This window comes from Dama dama, chromosome 26 (assembly GCF_033118175.1).
Source record: "Dama dama isolate Ldn47 chromosome 26, ASM3311817v1, whole genome shotgun sequence".
NCBI lineage: Eukaryota > Metazoa > Chordata > Mammalia > Artiodactyla > Cervidae > Dama > Dama dama.
Window position 1 is genome coordinate 43856577 of NC_083706.1, and position 23695 is coordinate 43880271.

The 23695-nt window shown below is 39.7% G+C and overlaps 1 protein-coding gene across 1 annotated transcript in view; it reads right to left on the bottom strand.

Annotated features, from left to right (window-relative positions):
* Nucleotides 1-22482, bottom strand: part of SYNE1 (spectrin repeat containing nuclear envelope protein 1) — a 466580-nt gene extending 444098 nt beyond the window's left edge. Inside the window, exon 1 of the mRNA XM_061130284.1 lies at nucleotides 22263-22482. Within this exon, the coding sequence (XP_060986267.1) occupies nucleotides 22263-22329 (67 nt within the window). The 5' untranslated portion in view covers nucleotides 22330-22482. The remainder of the gene's footprint in view (nucleotides 1-22262) is intronic.
* Between the last annotated feature and the right edge of the window lie 1213 nt (nucleotides 22483-23695).

The following is a 23695-nucleotide window of genomic DNA, read 5'->3' on the forward strand; positions in this document are numbered from 1 at the left end:
TTTAAAGCTCTAAGTACAGGCTTTTGTGAGTCTCTCAAAGCATCATAAATTTTAGAGTGGAGAACCCACTGGCTGATAAATGCTCTACAAGCCTGCCAAAGAAAACATCATTGTGACGTGTTCTAGTAAGTGCTTGGAACACAGAGGACGGATTTGTTTTAAAACCCTATTTGGATCTTCTTATCTGATGGCATTAGGTTATCGCACACCCACACCTTTCCAGAATGCCTCCCACTTCCCTCTCTTGACATACTGAGCAATCCTACATGGGTGACACTTTCAGATCAAAGAACTAAAAATAACTTTGGTTCTTAACGTCAATATGAAATGGTGGATCTCATTTAAATGCACCTCTCTGGGAGGCTCTAGATATGTTAGTAAGCCAACAGACATTAAAGTTTTGAACATGCTTTCCCATTAAGAATATAGAGGTAAATTTATTTTTAAACATAAAATAGACACGCAACTTGGAATCAGGGCTGTAGACATTATCTACCATGGCCAGATACATCAGTGTTTTCCCTCTTACTTTGCAGATAAAGATGAATAAACTGCAAAAACATTGCCTAAAAGCTTGGTCAATCCCTTTGGTACAAATCTTCAAACTATTGATTCTAAAACTGATCATTTTTACAACTGAGTTTCTACCACTGGTCCAGGGCAAGAATTAAAATCCATTTGTCGGGTTCACTTGAGTCAAGTGTATTCATGGATATTATTTTATTCATACCACTAGGTCTCCCATTGCTTGCTCATCCTAAGAAAGCAATGGCAAGCACTAAATTGTCTGTTTGTTCTATATAGCCTTGAAGGTTAGACACAGGTACTCTAGTCAGATGCTAGAAGTCAACAGATGAGTATTAAATACTTGGAATGATATCTGGCAGGTTAAAAGTAAAAGATAACATAAGTGGACACACAAGAACTACTTGGATGATAAAGAGTGCTACTTAAATTGAACCTCAAAATAATGTGGGACTTGAAGAGATTCAGTAAACTATTTGAAACATCTCTCTTAGTAGCAGCAAGAGCCAGCAAAGCTCACTAATGTTGGGACTGACCAACATATTAAGTGTAATAGCAGTTGACAAGCCCTGAAATTGGCATATAGTAAAGCATTTGTAGAGATGAAGAGCCGAACCTCAAAAGGACAGCTCCGATGTGGCAAAAACCTTTGAAAAGATGACAAAGCAAGATAACAGATGGCGAGAGGCTACAGGAGCAGCTGCCATCACTGCGGAGACAAGGGACTGATCATCCAAACAAATCTCACCTTTGCATAGCTTTCTTTTAGACACAGGATAATAAAGTGTACCATCCAAACAAAGATTTTATTTAAGTGGCTAGTAAATGGTAATAATTGTGGGTGTTTTCTTTTTAAGTTTCCTAGTTAAAAACACAAACAAAAAATACCCAAAACAGAAACCTTTTTTCCAGTGTCCTCTATCATCTCTGAAAAATAAAAGGCAAGATTTTAGGATTCGTGAAGCTGTGGTAGCTTTTCTCCCTTGTAGTGGAAGTGTTTGTGTGCTGGCAAATAGTTGTTTCTGTGTGTGTGTGTGTGTGTTTTTTTTAAAGAAGCAAATAGATCTGCTGAAAATCTGTCTCTGCATTTTCCTGCTGACTAATGACACTCTTTCAGCTCCATCTACCATGATCATTTTTTCCTTTTTTCTTGGCCTTGACCTCAGGCAGTCTAAGTTCTCCTTAATGTTCAGAGAAATTGAGAGATGGGAAGGAATTGGAATCACTGGAGAAAAGTTTTTGTCTAGATAGCTCTTTACTTCATGAGGGAAAATGTAATCATGAAGTTCTCAGATATTCTCAATATGAATCTATGCACCATGAAATTAAAAAGCTCTTACTTAAAGGTAGCTACGCTAAAAATGAGATTTCAATCCAGAACTAAATGTCCAGTGAGGGCAGGAACAGATGATTTTCTTCTTTTCTTGATGGAAACTATGCTTTCACTTTCCACTGTAATTATACTGCCTTCAAGTTGCAAACCTGAAATTAGATAATGGGGGAAGGTCACCTTCCAAATCTAAGGAGGCACCAAAGAGAACCTAAGAATGAGAAAAACACTGTTATTCTGACATGAGGAAGCTTCGTTCATTCAACTGAGTACAGAGTATATTCTAATGATTTACACCAAGCAAGGGAACACTTACTTATACCAAAAGCAGGAACATCGGTAGAAGTTCAACAGGCAGTTATATGCTTAAAAATAGGAAGAAGAGAAGCCTCTGCTAACAGTTGAGAGACAGAACTTATGGATGATAGTTCTAGTTGTTGGAACCTTGAACAATAGTAGATCTAGCTGGGTACAGGGTTAACTTAATTGAGGAAACTGAGGCGCGCCTAAATTAGGCATTCATCCTTAACCTTGGGCTGATCAACACATTTGAGGCAAACCAAAGAAGAATCAACAGGTTAAGGTCAACTTTCAGCAAGCAATGCCACCGAGAAGCAAATGGGAGGAGCAAGTGAAGCAGATGACAGACACCAGCCTAAGGCAGATGAGAAAACCAGAGCTTGATAAGGACGTAGACGCTTTTCTTTCCCAAAGAACAGAGGATCCTGGCAGGATTTGGCTCTGCTGAAGAGCTAAAGAGTAACAGTGACCTTCAGGCCACAGGCCGAGGGCACCCTGAAGCCCTGTGGAGAAGATGACAAGTCATGATCTGAAATGATTTGAAAGTCACTAGACTTAGCAATAGTTCCGGTAGGGAGAGAAATAAAACAGCACTGAGAGAAATGGCTCATAGGACGAGGTCTAAGCACTGGGCAATTGACAATACCTAAACAAAGAGTGAGGCTGGTGGGGAGGCGGGTGGGGTACATGTTCCTTACTGATTCCATCCTGACAATCAGTCACAGGGTGTATGCAAAAGGCTACAGAGGCTTTGTAAATTCGCCCCCAGGGTTCCCCAGCCACTCTGTTTATACAGATGTTCTTTGTCCTGGGTTGTCCTGACCCCCAATTGTCCACTCATATTATGTTCCTTCAGTTGATGCCAAAGTCTGGTGCTCAGCAACCAGGAAATAAGACACTCAGTACATCATCTCCACCCTCCATCCCTCCACCAGCTTGACTCCTTCAGCCCTCAGCGGGAGAAAAACTTGGACGCTCTGCATGAAGTGAAGAAGGAAGGCAATGTTAATTAGTACTTTCCATGGCTCTCAGTGACTCGCTTCCTCCTTTAAAAATACATTGCAACTGGTTGTGCGCACTTCTGTTATTTTCAGTTCTTTCTGGGGCAAACAGAATGTAAATAAACAAATTTTTGTCATCTGAAACCAGATCCAGAGGTGCTTTCTTTTTTGGTTAATATCTATCAAGTTTTAAGTAGCTACTATTGAGAGACAGATATAGAGAAATGAGGGAGGCGAGGAGGAGGAAGGAAGAGGCTGAATGAGTCCTACCATGAGAGCTAACTTGGAGAGAGAGGCACCCCCTTTTGTGGCCACTAACCATGAGCTGAAGAACAAAGCAGGAGCAAATGTTGTGACAGGACAGAACGGAGAAGCAATGGCTGGGGCCAGCCGGGGAAGATGATCTGTGTATGTCAGACTAAAGGAATTGCCCTGCAGGTGAAATAAGCCCTGGAAGGAGTACAAGGCAAGCCTGTAGCGTCTCGGCCCTGATCATTTTCCTGACTTCTCCCAACTTCTCCTTCCCTCTCACAGCATACAAAACTGAGAGCTGAGCCAGTTGTCTGGGTGATTTAAGGAAAAGGAAAATAAAACTCTACTACCTCAGTTGGAGATTTTTTTTTTTTTTTTGCCTTGCATCCTTGGTTTCAAGGTTATATTCTGCAATATCAGGACTAAATTCAGTGTTATTATAAGACAGGTAGTGCTATTTTGCACACATGTTTGCATTATTTTGAATAAAATGCTGCTGATGGCACTGACCTTCACCTCATGGGAATAGGTCTGATCAAGGGAAAGGACAGATCAGCTCCTGACATAAATCTCCCTTCAGAAGCACCCGTTTAAGTCAGATACAGATACCAGAAGAGCAAAATTCTTCTCCTGGGTTAGGTAGTTTGATTATATCTGAAGAAAAATGTTTGGGAACATCATGTGAAAATATTTCACACTAATGGGGTATTATATCAATTTATATTCAAACTTTAAGTCACTGATAATGATCATTAGATTTTTACTATCTTATTTTTTTGAAAACTTGTTCACTAAAATGATCATACAACTGATTCTTAAAAGGCATAAAACTGTCTAACATTTAGTCTATGCTTCTTTTTCACTCTGCCAGGTATGTGGGATCTCCATCCCTGGGATCCCCAACCAGGGATCAAACCCACGTCTCCTGCACTGGAAGCGTGGAGTTTCAACCACTGGACCACCAGGGAAGTCTCTAGTCTATGTTTCGTCAAGTAAACTCCAACACAGAAAGAAGAGCATCCTATGTTAAAGGATTATTATTCTTACTTACAATAGTGAAAAGCAAGACACCAACAGAGGGTTAGTTAAGCCAGCAATGGCGCACATCTAAAATGGAATATTGGCAGGAGGTGGGAGGGAGGTTGAGGAGGGAGGGGACATATGCATACCTATGGCTGATGCATGCTGATGTATGGCAGAATCCAACACAATATTGTAGAGCAATTATCTTTCCATTAAAAATAAATTTAAATTAAAAAATGAAATGGAATATTATTTAGCTATTCAGTGTCAATGTAGATTTATACTTATTGATGTGTGGAGAAGTGTACAATATATTGCTCCATTAAAAAAAAAACTATAAAGAATAATGAGTATTCATAGCATATAGCCATTTTTCATCATTTATAGGGTGTGTGCACTGAAAAACATTTGAAGGAGACCTACCACACACTTGGATACATCTAGCTGTCATCTTCTACCAGGCATCTATTCATCTACTGAGGTGTACTGGAGATATTATCACTTTGTTGTTTATATTTTTCTATGCTGGTTGAATCTTAACAAACATATTATTTGTATAATCTGAGAAAATTAAGCTATCTAAATTTGGGGAAAAAATTATAGACCTATCTAATATTTTTTTTTGTTTAATCTCACTGATAAAATGCTGAAAACAATCAGTGTCATTTATGAAGAATATTTTTGTTTCAAGTACAGCAATCTTACTAGTTTTCCATTTGGACTTATTTCTTTCAGCTCACATGGCTATAAAAGTCATGATAAAATCTCTGTATTTTCTAGACATCACATTTTTCTATGATAAGTTATTAAGTAGTCAACCAGCAATGAAGATGCTTTTGAAAATCAGACTCATGTTTCCTCTCTCAAACCAGAAACAAAAGCCACGGGCGATTTTCAAAGCACTAATTGTTCTTGAAACGTAAAGGGAGTGTCTAACGCTCTGCATTGATAATTTGACCCATGTAGAAGCCATTTGGGATAACGGGAAATAGTTATCTTTAACAAACACATAAAAGCCCTCATTAATGTGTAGCTGGTTATGAAGCAATAGTGCCAAGAAGAACCGCATTCCAGCACATGAATCCAGTGGTTTGAACTTAAGGCTGATTTGACTTTTCCCTTGTAAAACTCCCTTTCTTAGGCATCAATAACTAAGCCAACCAACATCAGGTTGGAACCACACATAGCTTTATGGGTAGAAAGGCTTTCTTTATACTCTGGAGCATAGGAACAATTCTGCTTTTCTAAATGCAGATGTTTAAAGACATTTCTATAGTTATGATTAAGGCTTGGGGCTTTTTACTTATTTAAAAAGTATTTTTGATCATTCTTGGAGCTATATGCATTCATTAGAGTAACGCTTGGTTTTTTAAATAAAATGGGCAGAGTATGCTATTCAACTAGTCCATACCTTCCCCATAAGTTCGGGAAAGTAATAATTAACAATGACTATTCCTATAAGCCTTGGACATGGAACCACAGCCAGCTCTCCCTGGTATAATGAGGACTAAGGTAATGTTACAAGTCTGGGGCATAAATGCCCCGTGGATGCGTGTGGGGAAGGAAGCGAGCATCCTTCACCCCTCCGTCCTCCCGGTCTGTGGCTTGGCAGTTCTTGGAGAGAAGGAGCTACAGTTTGTTGTCCACAAACCAACATTCCATCTGGAGCGTGGCAAGACGGGGCGCTCATTGGCAGTTCTGTCAGACTGTGGCCTAGTTCCCAAAACCTGGCATGAGAATTAACACGAGGAAGGACCAGTTCCCAAGGCGGAGCACAAGAACCGCAGTAGCCAGGGAGACTCCGGGGGCCAGGGCTGGCGTCAGCCCGGGAGGAATCTCAACCAGCCTCCAAGGGGTGCTCTGTGCCCTGTCCAGAGTGACTCGTGCCAGTTGTGGTTACAAGCAGGTCACTAGCTTTGCATCCTGGAAGGACCAGGATACGGACGTCAGTTTCACAGTAAGATCCTCTATGCTTAACACAGGATCTGGAACACAGGAGATGCTGAATTATGTTTGTTGTAGGAATGGACTATCTGCTGAATGGCAACCCTTTACTGCATTTTCCAAACAAAAAGATCACACAAATGCAAAGCAACTAGCATGACAAAGCTTTCAGAAGAAAAAGCATTCTTGAGAATAACATTACTTTCAAAACTACGGCCCATTGTTAATATTTGCTAGTTCAAGTAGGTAGTACCCACAGAGAAATTTTTTGCAACAGCCTTATAGAAACAATAGTTTAAAATCAAGTGATGAGCTAAAGACCTCTCTTTCTGTCCCTCTGACTCTATGTCTCTCTCTTCAAAGGCTCACTGAAGAGGAGGTGAATTTACTAATGTAACTAATGTAACATACATTCAGCAGATGCTTGGTGAACATTTACCATATTTTGCAAAGCTGAGAAAGACATTAGTTATGCCCCCAACAGCACCAAGTATTTGTAAAGAGTGCTCTAATTAGAGGTAAATATGAAGTGCATGGTTTTATGTGAACTAAACACACACTAAATATCAACTTTGCTTTTCAACTCAGAACAAAGCTAAAGAGACAATGTTTATTAATGGGTCATATAATTTTATCATGAGAAGAAAATTCATAAAATTTCATAATTCCGGAGACAGTGAGATAATCTAAGGTTCAAGTCCTATTTTGTCTTAACTAAATGCATGATTTTGTACACTTAATCTTTAGGAATCTCAGTTACTTTAAAAATCAGAGTTAGATAAGATCTTTTAAGATTTTTCCCTCAAAAATTGTAAGATTTTATAACCCTTTCAGGATATTTAGCTTTCAATCTTGAGTGTCACCTAGAAAATCTTTAAAAATGAAGATTTTTTATAGGCAGTGTTAAATAAATGAAGTGATATTTTTAATATAACTGGTCATCTTCCAAATATTTATAGATGCTTATGTGGTCATTGCTATGATCATGTTAAACTCAAAAAGTATCACCAAGACTGAAAGCTGTCATGAAACTATTCTTTCTAAAAGTATAAAGTTTCAAAAGAAGAAAATATACAAGGTTTAAAATATATCAGAAATACCATTCCTTTTTTGTTTGTCTGATTATTGTTGTGGTGGTGAGCTATTATTTTGAAAAGGAGCCATTTTATCACAAAGATGAGACACATATATTTCATAGAAAATAAACATTATAAAACCAAATAGAAAATCTTAACAAGTGCTATAGGTAAATGGGCAAAAGATCTAAATAGACATTTCTCCAAAGAGGACATACAGATGGCCAAATGGCACATGAAAATATGTCCATCATCACTATTATTAGAGAAATACAAATCAAAACTACAACTAGGTACCAATTCACACTGGTCAGAATAGCCATCATTAAAAAGTCTACAAATAACAAATGCTGAGGAGGGTGTAGAGATAAAGGAACCCTCCTACACTGTTGGTGGGGATGTAATTGGTGTAGCCACTATGGAAATGGAGGTTCCTCAAAAAACTAAAAACAGAGCTATCATAGGATCCAGCAATCACATTTCTGGGCATATGTCTAGATAAAACTACAATTTGAAAAAAATACATGTGCACCTATATTCATAGCAGCGCTATTTACAACAGCCAAAACATGTAAACAACCCAAATGTCCATCAACAGATGAAAGGAGAAATAATGGGTCTAAGGGTTAAATATACTGGGGACCTGGGAGCCTTCCCATCACTTATAACCTTATCTTTCTGGCTTCAAAACAGCTTATCAAAAAATGATTCATGGCCATTTAATAGATTAAAGCTTGCTGACACATTTCCTCAAAAGGAAACATCATTTGGATTATTAATACACAATGGAATAAACTCAGCCATAAAAAAAGAATGAAATGCCATTTGCAGCAATGTGGATGGACCTAGAGATTATCATTCTAAGTGAACTAAGAAAAAGAAAGATAAGTACCATATGATATCACTTATGTGTGGAATCTAAACTATGATACAAATGAATGTATCCAATGAAACAGAAACAGACTCACAGATATAAAGAACAGGCTTGTGGTTTCCCAGGGGAGTGGGGGAGGGATGGTTTGGGAATTTGGGATTAGCAGATGCAAGCTATTATATACAGAAGGAATAAACGACAAGGTCTTACTGCATAGCACAAGGAACTATATTCAGTATCCTGTAATAAACCATAATGGAAAAGAATATGGAAAAGGATTCAAAAAAAGAAGAGTGCTATTTGTTTACACGTGTATCCAATCTGATTTAGATATGTCTTATATTAATTTATTAAATTCACTAGTTATGCTTAGGTATTTTCCTACCACAGTTATGAAAATAAAGAAGTATCACAACATCAGAACATGAAATTATCTCAGAATATCTGACTCTCACTGCATGAGATCTATGAATCTGGCAATGCTTTCAAACTAAATGTTTTCACTCCTTTTGACTTGTAAACACAAGAGCCGTGCACTCTTTAGGGAATTTTCACAACTTTACTGAGTAAGATGAAGTCAAGAGACAAGACATTTTCGCCAAATCTTTCTATACACCCTATATCCCATTTCTTACAAATCTCACTGTAGTGCTCCTAATTGTAGAACAGAGAAATTCAAGGGATATAATTAGCATGAACATATCTAGAAATAAAATTATTGCTAGTTTCTCATCATGATTATTCAGTACAACCCAAATGTTTCTGGTAGAAAACTGGATATTAAAATAATTAATAACCAAAATAATCTTTCCTTTTGAGGAAATATATCAGCACGCATCAATTCACTAAGTGGTCATGAGTCATCTTTTTGACAAGTTATTTTGAACCCAGAAAGATAAGATTGTAAGTGATGGGAAAGCTCCCAGGCCCCCAGTATGTTTAACTCACAGATCAGTTGACTGACTGTGCTCTCACGCTCAAGGACTAGTCAAGGGAGAGTTGAGATGAGGATGACAGAAAGAGCCTTTCATAGGCTGCTCCAGATCCAATTTTGAGATAGCTAAAGGATGTCTTTGATTTTTTGCTTCCTCTCCTTTTGACCCTCTTCCACCTCTTAATTTTACTTTGCAGTGGCCCTAATATCCTCAGGGTCCTAAGTCCCATCTCCTACCAGTGCTGGTCTCAGGGGGGTGTGACTGACTACTCTGTGGGGTCCTGCACTCAGACGGGCCCCACACACGGCTTAACGCTCTGCTGCATGTGAACTATCCTTTATAACTGTTGAATGAGGGTCCCACATTTTTATTTATAATAGACCAAAACAAAACAAAAAATTACGTAGCCAGCCTTGTCTCCTACCCATAATGATACAGTGATCATTAGCAACTATGCAAAAGAATAATCTTGAAGGAATATGCACTAACGTATGAAAAGCAGGTTACCCCTCAATTTTCTCAGAGACTGAAGAATTGCTCAACTATCTACTTTTGACCTTAGCTTACCCCTTCCGTGCTTAAGAAACTTGTTATTTCATCTGTAGAATAAGTACATTGAATTATAAATGCTAAGTCCCTTCCAATGGAAACAACCACACCAGTTTAATAAAACTAAAAAAAATTAAAAAAAATAAAACCAGTTTAATAAAAACTAATAAAACACCAGTTTAATAAAACTCAGGACCTGAGCTTGCGAGAATAAGGTGTTGTCAACACACAGAATAAAAGACAACATGAAAATAATTCAGACCGTTAAATGGTCTGCTAGTCTGGTCAATGTGCTTAATTACATCTGAGCGTTTTTGCGGAAATTTAATTTAGTCATTCATTATTTTATCAAATATATACTCACCCATCATATCTATCACCCAGTTTATAAATTCCTTGTTAATTATCGCGTCACTCTAGTAGACTCCAACCCCATGAAGACACAAACCCCATATTATCATATTCATATCTGCTGTCAGAGGACTTGAACATAGCAGATGCTCAAAAAATATTTGTTAAATGCAGGCATGAACAACTGAGGACCTACTACATGTCAAGTTTTATGGTCAGCGCTGGAGATACAAAATTGACTAAGACAAGACCCCTACTCTCAGGAATATTCTAATGGGACACACAGAGAAAGAAGCAAACCATGACCGCCTGATAGAATCGATAATTTAACAGAAACATATTGAACACAGAGGACCAGGAGGAGTCCTTTCACTTTGGCTGGTGGTACTGTCACAGAGGAGACAGTGTGTGAGCTGAATCACAGAGCCTGAGCAGAGTCTAGATAAGTTAAAAAGAAAAAAGAGAGACAGAAAGAGAACATGCAAAGACACGGAAGTGAGATGGAAGTTACACGAGGAGAACTAGAAGTGGTTCAGGGTTATGAAAATGACATCATCAATGGAGAGTGATTGGAAACAAAGAGAAATGAAAAGGAGCCACATATGAAGATCAGTTTTTGAATAATAAATTTATCTTGAAGGTTATGAGTCATTGTAGGCTTTTATCTGTATTTTTTTTTTACCAAGTATTTCTTTAAGTCGCTATTGAATTTGTTATAATATTGCTTCTGTTGTTTACGTTCTGGGTTTTTGGCTTCAGAGGCACATAGGATCTTCGCTCCCTGACCAAGGATCAAACTCACACCCCCTGCACTGGAAAGCAAAGTCTTAACCACTGGACCACCAGGGAAGTCCAAAGACACTGTAGGCTTTTAAACAGGGGAAAGATCCACTTGGAGTTGTACTTTGAACGATCTCTGTCATCATGATATCTAGGGTACAGTGGAGTTTAGCTCCCAGATTTCTGGGTAAGAATTCTATATTTTTCTGTTCAATACTAGAGCAATGAATGCACATATCAACCACAATGGGATAAAATGAGATAATTTTTGAGAACTCTCAGAGAAGCAAAGAAGATGAAAATGTGACCATGAGTATGTAATTAGTGTAATTCTTGGCAACATGAACATCACGGCTCATAAAATAATAACATCAGTAACAACAACAACAACAACAAAAAACTCACAAGATAAGTCCTGAAAACAAGTCATCAGTATAATAAAGAATAAATAGATAAAAGGGATTCAAAATGTCATGTAAACAATGCTGGTGACACATGTGAGGAGAAGGGAAGCAAAAGAACGGAGAACTGTATCGTTCAAGGTAAGTGATTTTTTAAAAACATGGGTGGAGACCAATGTTTACTAAACATGAAAGATTAATATCAGCAGAGGAAGGAAGTTGTTTGTTTTTACTCCAAGAGGTCATGACAAACAATGGGGGGAAAAGAACATAGGTTACCATAGAAACCCCATTTAAAAAATACTAAAGCAGACTTCACTGTATCCAAGGAATTAAAAACATTACATAAAACATTTGTCTTTGACCCTGCTTGAGGCAGATGTCAATTCCTTCATTTCCCTGTTATTTACATTCATTGATTTGAGTAAGAAAAACAGAAAATTCCTATTTGCCTTTCCTTAGAATCACGGCAAAACTGCATAGATTCTTACATGGTAACTTCTAAACTAAATGAATGCTTGATTAACTGAATCCTATGATTAACAGTTGCTTAATTAAATTACAAAATACCATGCAATGATCAGGAACTATGTATTTAGGTGTGAATAACATAAAAAAAATGTGTCAACATTTCTCATTGGCTCCAATTAGAAGGAAAATATAAGAGAAAAACAATAACCTAGGGTGTGTAAATTATTTTTGTAAGGTTCTTATGATATACGAGGAACTTATCACATGACATTTAAAGTCTAGCATTTTTCCCTGTATCAATATCTATTACCTAAATTATACATTCATAAAAGTCTTAAGTTCAAGGACACCTGAACTTTTCTTATAGAGAACAACACACGACCCCAGGTCTGACTCAGCACAGGCAGGGTTAAATAGCTACCAGCATAGTTACTGAAAGAATTCCCCTAAATGCAAACATAGGTCTCCCAAATTCAGTTACAGCATTTGGGGGAAGGGCTTCCCAAGTGGTTCAGTGGTAAAGAAGTCGCCTGCCAAGCAGAAGACCAGGGTTCAAGCCCTGAGTCAGGAAGATCCCCTGGAGAAGGAAATGGTGACCCACTCCAGTATTCTTGCCTGGAAAATCCCATGGACAGAGGAGCCTGGTGGGCTACAGTGCACGGGGTTGCAAAGAGTTGGACACGACTTAGTGACCAAACAACAACAGACCACTATTGAATGAAACTGCTATGGAAGTGCTCATTGCCTTTGCCTTGGGGAAGAGGGGCAAGAGGGCAAGACTTAGCAACTAGATAACAACAACCTACCACCTCAGTCTTGGTGGAAAATCCCAGAATCATCACAATGTTTCAGATAATACTGCTGCTGCTAAGTCTCTTCAGTCGTGTCCGACTCTGTGCGACCCCATAGATGGCAGCCCACCAGGCTCCCCCGTCCCTGGGATTCTCCAGGCAAGAACACTGGAGTGGGTTGCCATTTCCTCCTCCAATACAAACATCCCTAAAATCATATTTTTATTAAGTCCCAAGCTAACTCAACAATGACCAAAGCAATGAAAAGAGATGACATCGACTCCATAAAGACTTTCTCCAAAACATGAGGGGAATGCTATTAGTTTTGTTATGTGGAATGAATCTAGAAAGATAAAGCCAAGGGAGGCAAGTGGAGATTATGAGTGGAGGAGGCGTGCTGAGACATAAGAGTCACACAGGCATCCAAAACGGCATCAGTGGGCGCACCATTCTCACGAGGACAATCCTTCCTTGACAGCAGGGCCGCCAACTCCACGAGGATGGAGAACTGATTAGAGTCTGAGTGAAAGCTATTTTATCCTTAGGATGCAGTTTTGACTGGGTTCAACATCAATACAGAATTAGATTTCATTAATACTTAAGGAATTGCTCGTATCCAATGAACTTCCAAGAACCTTGTAACTCTCTATGGGCAACACACAGGACCATTCTCTTATTCTTGCAGAAATGATTCTGAAACTATATGCGTATGTCCTTGCACCAACTTGGGCTTGATATTTATGTATGAAAAAACACACAATCTTTTTATATACTATAAACAATGAATCCTGCACATAATAAGAACATTAACGGTGAGAACACAGCTGATCACTCTTGAACTCTCTCCACTCAGCTTCTGTTTTCTTTCTTTTGATCACATAGGCTGCAGCTTTCAGTCTCCGATGTGGGGCTCTCCTCAACCCCCAATGCTGGGTGTTCTATTTCTCTAACCTTTTTTCTATCTGTTCTTGCTCCCTGGGTGGTATCAGCTCATCTCACATCTTTAAAAACTATGGCTGCCTATGATTTCCAAAATTTTTTCCCCCCAGCTGTGTATTCTCTCTTGACCTCTCCAATCATAGACACTCAATTACTGTCCTGAAGGTCCACCAGCCATCTAAAATGAAACATGTCCCCCCAAAGCTCTTGACTTTCTTTCTCAACCTTGTTCCCAGCAGTCTTAAGTCTTTCCTCATTTCCAGATGAAAAACGAAGGGGCTACCCTTCACTCTTCTCTCTCACAAACTACCTCAAATCCATCAGCAAAATCTTTCGGCTTTACTTTCAAACCATATCTAGATTTTCACCACTTCTCTATCCACTGTTCCACATCTAGGCGAAACCATTCTTAGCTCTTCTGACTTACCAGAGTTGACTCTCCAGGCCTCCCTGCTTCCACTATTGAAAATCAGTACGATGTTAAGTATTTATATTAAATGCTCTCAAACGATACTTAGGAAGCATCCACATTATGAAGTGCACTGTGCTAATCAATGTATAGGGCAGCGGCATGAATTTAACCTAACTTCTGCCTTCACGGTGTTTATCCTCTGAGTGGGTGGATTGGACACCACACGTAACATAATGCAAAGCAGTACCAAACAGTGGACATAATAGTGCAACAGGGTATTTAGGAAAGAGGGGAGAGAGTTTCCGATTGTATTGGCATTAAGGTCTTCATTGCAGACACTGTATTTAGATTGGGCCTTGAAGATAAGTGGAGTTTTAGGTGTAGTCTTTCCCAACACTGTCCCAGAAGGAGACAGAAAAGTCATACATCTTGAGAGCACAGCTAGTGTCATTTGGCAGACATCTGGGGATAGGTAGGGGATTCAGAGGAGATAAACACTAGACAGTTAAGATGGAATTAGAATAGGATGCCAAGCCAAGAAGTTGGGATCTGATAGGGAGACCAAGAGTCTAGGAAGAATTTCATCATGAATGTAGCAAAATTAGTAGTATGTTAACGGGAATTAATTTGGAGACAAACTGCAGGAATATTTTATGTTTTATTGGTCAGCCTGAGAAACCCTTATGTTTAAAGGCCTGCCACACACTGTATCAATAGCAAGAAAGTGCACCCACACCCCATGTCAAATACATTTATACATAAATAATTTTTGAATTGGCTGGATTTACATCTGACTAGTTCACATAATTTTAGCATTTGTAAACCCTTGTTAATTTTGATTTAGCAGTTTTCTTTTTCTATTTGAGAGTCCATATTTTTACAGGTCTTTAAACATCCTGAAGGCCCCAGGCACTTTCTCCATAATGCACAGTAGATAAAAAGGCTCTGCAAAAGGAAAGGCTTCCAGGACAGGGCATTATACAAGTGTAAACACTGTGATACATTTAAAAGTAATAGGAGGGTGAGAAACGCTGGGCTGGAAGAAGCACAAGCTGGAATCAAGATTGCCGGGAGAAATATCAATAACCTCAGATATGCAGATGACACCACCCTTATGACAGAAAGTGAAGATGAACTAAAAAGCCTCTTGATGAAAGTGAAAGAGGAGATTGAAAAAGTTGGCTTAAAGCTCAACATTCAGAAAACTAAGATCATGGCATCTGGTCCCATCACCTCATGGGAAACAGATGGGGAGACAGTGGAAACAGTGTCAGACTTTATTTTTTGGGGCCCAAAAATCACTGCAGATGGTGATTGCAGCCATGAAATCAAAAGATGCTTACTCCTTGGAAGGAAAGTTATGACCAACCTAGATAGCATATTAAAAAGCAGAGACATTACTTGCCAACAAAGGTCCGTCTGGTCAAGGCTATGGTTTTTCCAGCGGTCATTTATGGATGTGAGAGTTTGACTATGAGGAAAGCTGAGGGCTGAAAAATTGATGCTTTTGAACTGTGGTGTTGGAGAAGACTCTTGAGAGTTCCTTGGACTGCAAGGAGAGCCAACCAGTCCATCCTAAAGATCAGTCCTGGGTGTTCCTTGGAAGGACTGATGCTGAAGCTGAAACTCCAATACTTTGGCCACTTGATGCGAAGAGTTGACTCATTGGAAAAGACCGTGATGCTGGGAGGGATTGGGGTCAGGAAGAGAAGGGGACGACAGAGGATGAGATGGCTGGATGGCATCACCGACTTGATGGGCATGAGTTTGAGTAAACTCCAGGAGTTGGTGATGGAGAGGGAGGCCTGACATGCTGTGATTCATGGGGTCGCAAAGAGTCGGACACGACTGAGCGACTGAACTGACCTGAACTGAACTGAATATATCTTTAGGAAGGAAAAATGTGTTTAAAGCACAGTAATTATAAAAACCATGCACATATCTGAGGGGTCAATATAGTCACCCACTCAGGCTGGACATGTGTCCTTAAAATGATTTTATGGTCAAAACCCAATTCTGATAAAACTCAGAAAAGATTTTTTAAAAGAAGGCAAATAAAGTAGGATCCAACTTAAATGGTTTCTTCCTTTGTTTTAACATATGTTTTGACTAATTTCACCTTTAGTTCTTTAATTTAGAGATCATGATTTATCTATTCATTCATCAGATAGTTATTGAACTCATATGTTCTAAAGTGTCACTGTTTTGTGTCAAGCTTTGTGTTATATTTAAACTTGAGATGCTACCATATAATATCTACTATAAGAAAGAGATTAAATTAAAAGGGGAAGTTCAAACTAGATGTGATAAATGGATCTTTGACACTACTTTGTACTTTAACAAGAGGAGTCATTAAGTCAGAGTAACAAAGTATAAAACTTAATCTTCAGGGCAGTATAGAAAATCAGAATTGTTACAAGATGACAAACTTTCACTCTTCACACAATATTTAATGTGAAGTTAAAAGAAAATAGGTTATTCTATTATTCAGTCATCTTTTTTTTTTTTTTAGTCTGAGGTCCTTTATTTTTAACAGCAAAATGAACACAAAATAGTATCTGTAGGAAATACTATATGTAGCCAAAAAAGTTTAACATTGCTCCTAAAAACAATTTTAGGGGAAGGTCATGCTTATGTTTTTTGAACAGTTAGCAAATTTCATAGATATATCTCCAAAAGTAAATGTTACCCCCCTTCCTCATGTTTCTCTTTGCATTTATTCACAATGTTTAAAAATCAAAGCTTAGGGTCTTCCCTGGTGGCTCAGCGGTTAAGAGTCCAGCTGCCAATGCAGGAGACACGGGTTTGAGGTTTGATCTCTGGTCTGGGAAGATCCCACATTCCGTGGAGCACCTAATAAGCCCGAGCACAACAATAATTGAACCGTGTTCCGGAGCCCAGGAAGTGCAACGACTGAGTCCACGTGTGGCAACTACCGAAACCTTTGCACCCTAGAGCCTGTGCTCCACAAGAGAAGGCCCTGCAACGAGAAGCCTGCTCACCACAACTAGGGAGCAGCACCCATTCTCCAAAACTAGAGAAAAGCCCTCGCACCAAAAAAGACCCAGCATAGCCAAAAAAAAAAAAAAAAAAAATCAAAGTTTAACCTTACAATCAACAATCCTTTTTTATTAAATTGATCCCCATGTGACACCTTAGCATGCCCATCTGGTCTTCTCTGGCATGTACCTCTTGCTCTACCAAGTTGCATGAATGTTACTCTGCCTTGAAATAATCAACACTGATACTTTACATAAAAATCTTTCTAGATGATCTTCAAATGAAAACAATGTAATTGATACAAGTCAATCAAGAAACCCTTTTAAAGCAAACATTATGCAGAATCCCTAGAGAAAGTGACAAAAGCCTGAACCTCTTGTCACTATCTTAAAGAAATTTATGCTCTGAACAGTTCAATGTTTACTTTTTCAGATGTGATTATAAACAAAAGTAGCTTCCCAGGTGGTGCTAGTGGTAAAGAACCCACCTGCCAATACTAGAGATATAAGAGATGCAGGTCCGATCCCTGGGTTGGGAAGATTTGGCTTCCCTTGTAGATCAGTCGGTAAAGAATCTGCCTGCAATGCAGGAGACCTGGGTTTGATTCCTGCGTTGGGAAGATCCTCTGGAGAAGGAAATGGCAACCCACTCCAGTATTCTTGCCTGGAGAATCTCATGGACAGAGGAGCCGGGCAGGCTACAGTCCATGCAGTTGCAAGAGTCGGAAACGACTTAGCAATTAAACCACCACCATAAACTAAAGTGACTCCATGAGCCACCTGTTAAACAGATTCCCTTGGTAAGCCTTTAGGTTTCCTGCGTGGCTCAGTGGTAAAGAATCCTCCTGCCAATGCAGGAGACATGGGTCCAACCCCTGAGTCAGGAAGATCCTCTGGAGAAGGAAATGGCAACCCACTCCAGTATTCTTGCCTGGGAAATTCCATAGACAGAGGAGCCTGGCGTGCTACAGTCTATGGGGTCGCAAAGAGTCAGACATGACTTAGCAACTAAACCACAACAGTAAGTCTTTTAAGAGCAGAAAATGTATGTACATATTATGTGCAATTAAAATTTAATGCCCTGTACTAGGCCAGTGTCTATTTTCTTTTATTTAAGTATTAAAATGCTTATATTTAAATTGATGAAAGTTACAGAAACATTCATTTTTCTTCAACAGCAAATGAAACTCTGCATTGCAGTCTGTCTGCTTATCCATAATTCAGGATCCCAGACTAAAACATTAAGCCCAAACAAGCACAAATATTGGCAAAGGTGAAATATTGAACTGCTCCTGTAGGAGCTAATTTATGTCGCAATCTGTGCATGTGCTTTAATTTCCTAGCACTGGAAACAAAAACTAAAGCAAAAAAAACAGACAACAATTATGAGTGTAAACTAAATAAGTAAGAGAGAAAAGCAACATCCATTATTCAGACATCCATACTTTTTATTAGTTATTCATGGAGCTGATATGACAATAAAACCAAGAGAGGGGGGAAAAAAAAACCCACAAAATTTAGTTATGTGGATAATCTATCTGGGCAAAGTAACAAGGATTCTAGAAGAATGTTCTTATGGATTTGAACTTTGAAAATACTAGTAGTAACTCTGATTCTATTTAAGTTAATAGAAATAAAAGAGTATATGATAGAAGACCGGTGTCTCACTCTTTGCGATCCCATGGACTATAACCCACCCGGCTCTTCTGCCCATGGAATTCTCCAGGCAAGAATACCGGAACGGGTAGCCATTCTCTTCTCCAGGGGATCTTCCTGACCCAGGGATTGAACCCGGGTCTACCACACTCCAGGCAGATTCTTTACCATCTGAGTCACCAGAGAAGCCGTAAAGAAATTTACTTTTCCTCAAAGAAATTTCACTCATTTGTCTTAATTATCTGTGCAATAATGGCAGCCCCCCCCCCCCCACCCCGGTTTATTATTAGGATCTTGATCACTGGTTTGGAGATTCTAACAGGCAAGAACAGTTACTCAGTACCCCTGGAGGAAGACAGATCTCCTCCATCAGGGGAGGCTGACTCTTGTCTGGGCTCAGAGCAATAGTAGAGCTGAGATGAGAAGGAGACCTCTCCGGCTGAATCAGCAGAATTAACCCAGGAGATCAGTAGGTTAGCAGAGAAGTCCTCCTGATCAACTTTCCTTCCACCTCTGCCGTTTGGCTTCCACTAATGCAGGTGAGATGCGTAGCATCTTGTAGCTGAGCAGACCTTACATTTCGCTGTCACCAATTAACCTATTTTATGAAGTACTTGATGCTAAAAGTTAATGATACCTACTGCAAAGGAATTTTCTCTCCTGAATTGTAAGACTTACTGTTCCAAATGTGTCAGGTACCCTTAAGACATGTTATAACTCTTTCTTATACTACAAAGGAAAAAAAATTATACAGCAAGTATAGTCCATTATGTAATATAATGACTAGCTTTATACAGTACAGAATATATTAAAAAGTTAACATTCCTCCCCAAATTTGCGAGATGAGCCCAATGTGTGACAAGCCGTTAGACTTGCATCTTCTCATCCAATTTTCTTCCACGACTACTGGGACAGTTTGTCATGTGACAGTGTTCGTAGCTTTAAAAACACTTTTGTCTATTATTTCCTGGAGCTTGCCAACAATCGTGAGAGGGCAAAGCAAGGTGAAAACAGCCCACCTTTTGCAAGTGGGCTCCCTAGATGTGAATTAGGACATTTATCATCACAGGCGTAGGGTGGGGTGAGGGTGGGGCTCCAGGACTTTCCCACACTTCACTCACCTCTCAAGAAAAACCACTTATGGCTCCACCCCCAAGAACAAACAAAACACTGAGGCATGGTACCCTTCTCTCTCCTCTCACCCCTAAACATTACCTTAATTAAATATTTCTACTGAAGCACAAGTCACTACACAATGTGATATATTATACGTATATAATATGGTGACTCACAGTTTTTAAAGGTGATACTCCATCTTTCTGGTGGGGGAGACTGCCTGTGGGTCTTGCTCTGGTGGGCAGGGCCATGCTCCTTAAATCCAATTTTCTGCTGCTGGCTGGGGCTGTGTTCTCTCCCTGTAGTTTGGCCTGAGGCAGCCCAGTCCTGGAGTCTGCAGACTCTATGGTAGGGCTGATGCTGACCTCCTTTAAGAGGACTTATGCCAACACACCACGCCTCCCAAGACCACTGCTGCCAAGCCCCTGACCCCAGTTTGGACAGTGGCAGGCCGCTGTCAACTCCACCCATAGCTATCATAAAGTGCTGGCTAATTTCCCTGTGGGCTACAACACATCCTTGTAGATTTCTTATTTTCTACATAGCAGTTTGTAGCTTTTACTCACCTGGCCCTATCCTGCCCCTCCCCTCTGCCTTCTCCCCACGGGTAACCACTAGTTTGCTTTCTATATCTGTGAGTCTGCTTCTTTTTTGTTATATTCATAGTCTGTTGCAGTTGTTTAGATCCCACATATAAGTAATATCCTATAGCACTTGTCTTTCTCTGCCTGATTTATTTCACTTAGCAGAATACCCTCCAAGTTCATTCTTGTTGCTACACTACAAAAAGTAAATAAAATAAAACACTGAGGCATGTATATTTTTTTTCTCCTCTCATCCCCAACCACTACCTTAATAAAAGAACTTTCATTCAAACCAAAGTAAGTATAAAGAGCTAGCATGTTCATAGGACCACAATCTGATTCTGAATCAAGTGTTTTGAAATGTACTATCTACAACTTTCCATTGTTGTCAATATGTATCTTATCCAGAGAAATTTCACATTTAATCACGCAAAGGATAATCTGCTTTATTACCTAATTATCTTCCTCACACTTTTGCTTATCAATCCATCATTTTGAAGCTGAGGTTACTGAGGCACAAAATGGTTCAGTCCTTTGCACCCAGGCAGACATAGACAGCGGACTGGAACTCCAGGTTCAGTGTTCCATCCGCCCAAGAAAAGATACACAACTTAAACTGCAGATCCTTGGCAATGGACAGACCCAAGCGGAGGTTTTTTCAGCCTCTGGAGGAGGTTTCTGCACATACTAAGCAATGATCAGTCTTTCAGCCAACCAGGTTCTTTACAGCAGGACAAGTGGGATTTTTCAATAATCAACGTGAAACAAGTGCCACTTGCACCGATGCATCACAAATCAGCCCAGGCAGACAAATGCGGGTTGGGGGGTCACACAACTGCATCTGACTGCTTCAGTCAGATTGCTGGTCTCTGTCCAGGCAAGGAAGACATTCAGCTCCACTGATCACCGGATTTTCTATAACTGGAAGCATGTACCAGGCCGCGAACACCCAGATGGAGTAGTTCGGTCTGTATTTGAAAGTCAGAAGTGCCCAACTGGAAATGACCACAATGCACATTAAATGCATTACTAGCAAGGAAAGTCGGGCTTTCCCACTTAATGTGATAGCTATGGTGCCAAACTACATGCTCACTGGCTGGAGACACTAGAAAACCTAAAAGCCAAGCTACTGCATTATGTTCAAGCTCTCTCGACAAAGATTAGAGCAAAACCTTGCTAAGTATGGGTATTTTTATATCCTGAAAATAGCCACGTGAAGCCTGAGAGAAGTGACGACTGTGACAAAGAAGTAGTATTTTTACATTATGCGTACATGATTTTTTTATTGATTCTAGGAATACACATATTAAAGAAAATGCAGAATTAGACATTCATCTATCAGCTGCCATAACATTTCACTGCTAACTCTCTTCTGTAAAACAGTTTGCTGCCCGAAAAAGAACACAGGTAAGGGACATGGTTCCAGCCCATCCAGGGCTACTAGTCATTAACCTCATCACATCCCGTGACCCCTCTGGATCACTCTGTCTCTTTTTACTTACAGACTTTCTAAATGTCTAAGAGCTTTCTCCCTGGGATAAGTGAACCACTTGACTTTAGCACACAGTTAACTGTTCACCACAGTCAGGATATCCTTATCAGGGCCTTGTCACGGCGCTGCATCTTCATCGCTTATTGAAGGACAGTTTGCCAATAACTCGGAATTCCCACATGGACACTGGTCTAAGAGCCAGTAAGGTCACACTCATCCAGACACAAAACCAAAACAGGAGCTTTGTCTTTTTTTCTACTTAAAGAAGACGGCATCTTAAAATAGCGTGGATACTAGTCTGAAAACACTAGGATAAAAGCCATTATTGTTATTCCCTTGCTGCAGTTTCATAAAATTGAATAAAAAGGCAAGCAAATTTGGAAAGAATCTGAGGTAAGTCAGTATTGCAAATTTAGAGCCGCTAATAAAATAAAACCAAAAACCCTCGAAGCATTTTTTACCTTGCAGCCTCTGCATCACGTTGGCGATGTCCCGAGGGGCCCGCGAGGCTGCCCTGGAAGCGGCCATGGCTGCCCCTGAGGGTGGAACCACCGCAGGAGACTCTGTGTCTGGCGTGGTGCGGCCCTAGACCACTCCAGAAAACATACTTGAAATTCTCCAGTTCTTTCAAGTGACAGACGATTGCCGAGTCCCAGGCACTCACAGCAGTCCTGGAGTTAATCTCCCAGAGGTCCAGCCACTTCTTTTTCTTCTCTTGCTTTAAAACTGTCTCCTTAAATGAACTCAGGATCCTGAAAACCAAATAGAAAAGGTTCAATATTAAAAAAAAAAAAAATCAATACAGGTCACCCAAGTGCAAAAAAGTAGAGCTATATTTATTCAATTTGAAGAGATGATTCATTACCAAGTGAAATAACTAATGTAAAGATACTTAAAAATCTACAAGGTGGTAGGCAAATATGAGGGCTTCCTAGGTGGCTCAATGCTAAAGAATCTTGCCAATGCAGGAGATGCAAGAGGCGCAGGTTCAATCCCTGAGTTGGGACGATCCCCTGGAGTAGGAAATGGCAAGCCACTCCAGTATTCTTGCCTGGAAAATTCCACAGACAGAGGAGTCTGGCAGGCTACAGTCCATGGGGTCTCAAAGACTTGGACCCTACTGAGCACGGCATAGCACAGGCCAAGTGTGAGAAATTCCCATGATGCTTGATAAAGTAAACAAATACTTGAAACATACACAATAAATTTGGCTGCTAAAAGGAGAAGTGCTCACTTTTTTCCATGTTTTCTTTTTAAACTAGTCTTTTTTTTTTTTTTAACCAATCTATGAAATTAAAAGTACTTTTAGCCAAAACACCAAACATTTCTCAATATCCACAAGTTCTCTTATCTGGGCTATTTTAGCCAGCTTTGCACACTTGTTTTGTTTGACACTTTTCAGGAATGAGATCAGATCTTAGCTCCTAAAATTTGATGAACTGAAACAGGATAAATATAAAACTTGCTGTTCAATTGCTAAGTCCTGTCTGACTCTTTGTGACCCCATGAACTGCAGCACTCCAGGCCTCCTTGTTGAGTTTGAGATTCTGTTGTTTAAGAAGACAAATGGGTTTGATTTAGCTTTTCCCTCCCCTTAGGAAGATTCTAAAGTAAACTGTAAGGCTGTGGTGGGGTAGGGTGCCAAGCAAGAGAGGACAATTTTCTTCTAACCTCTTCCTGAATTCTCTGCTTTGGTCAAGTTTAATTCATCATGTTGGACTGGGGAAGTAAAAAAAGAAGTAGGAGAGCAGTTGATGAAATCCTGACGTTGAGACATGTGCTTTGAACAAGGATTTCCTAACCCTGCTGCTGCTGCTAAGTCACTTCAGTCGTGTCCAACTCTGTGCGACCCCATAGACCGCAGCCCACTAGCCTCCTTCGTCCCTGGGATTCT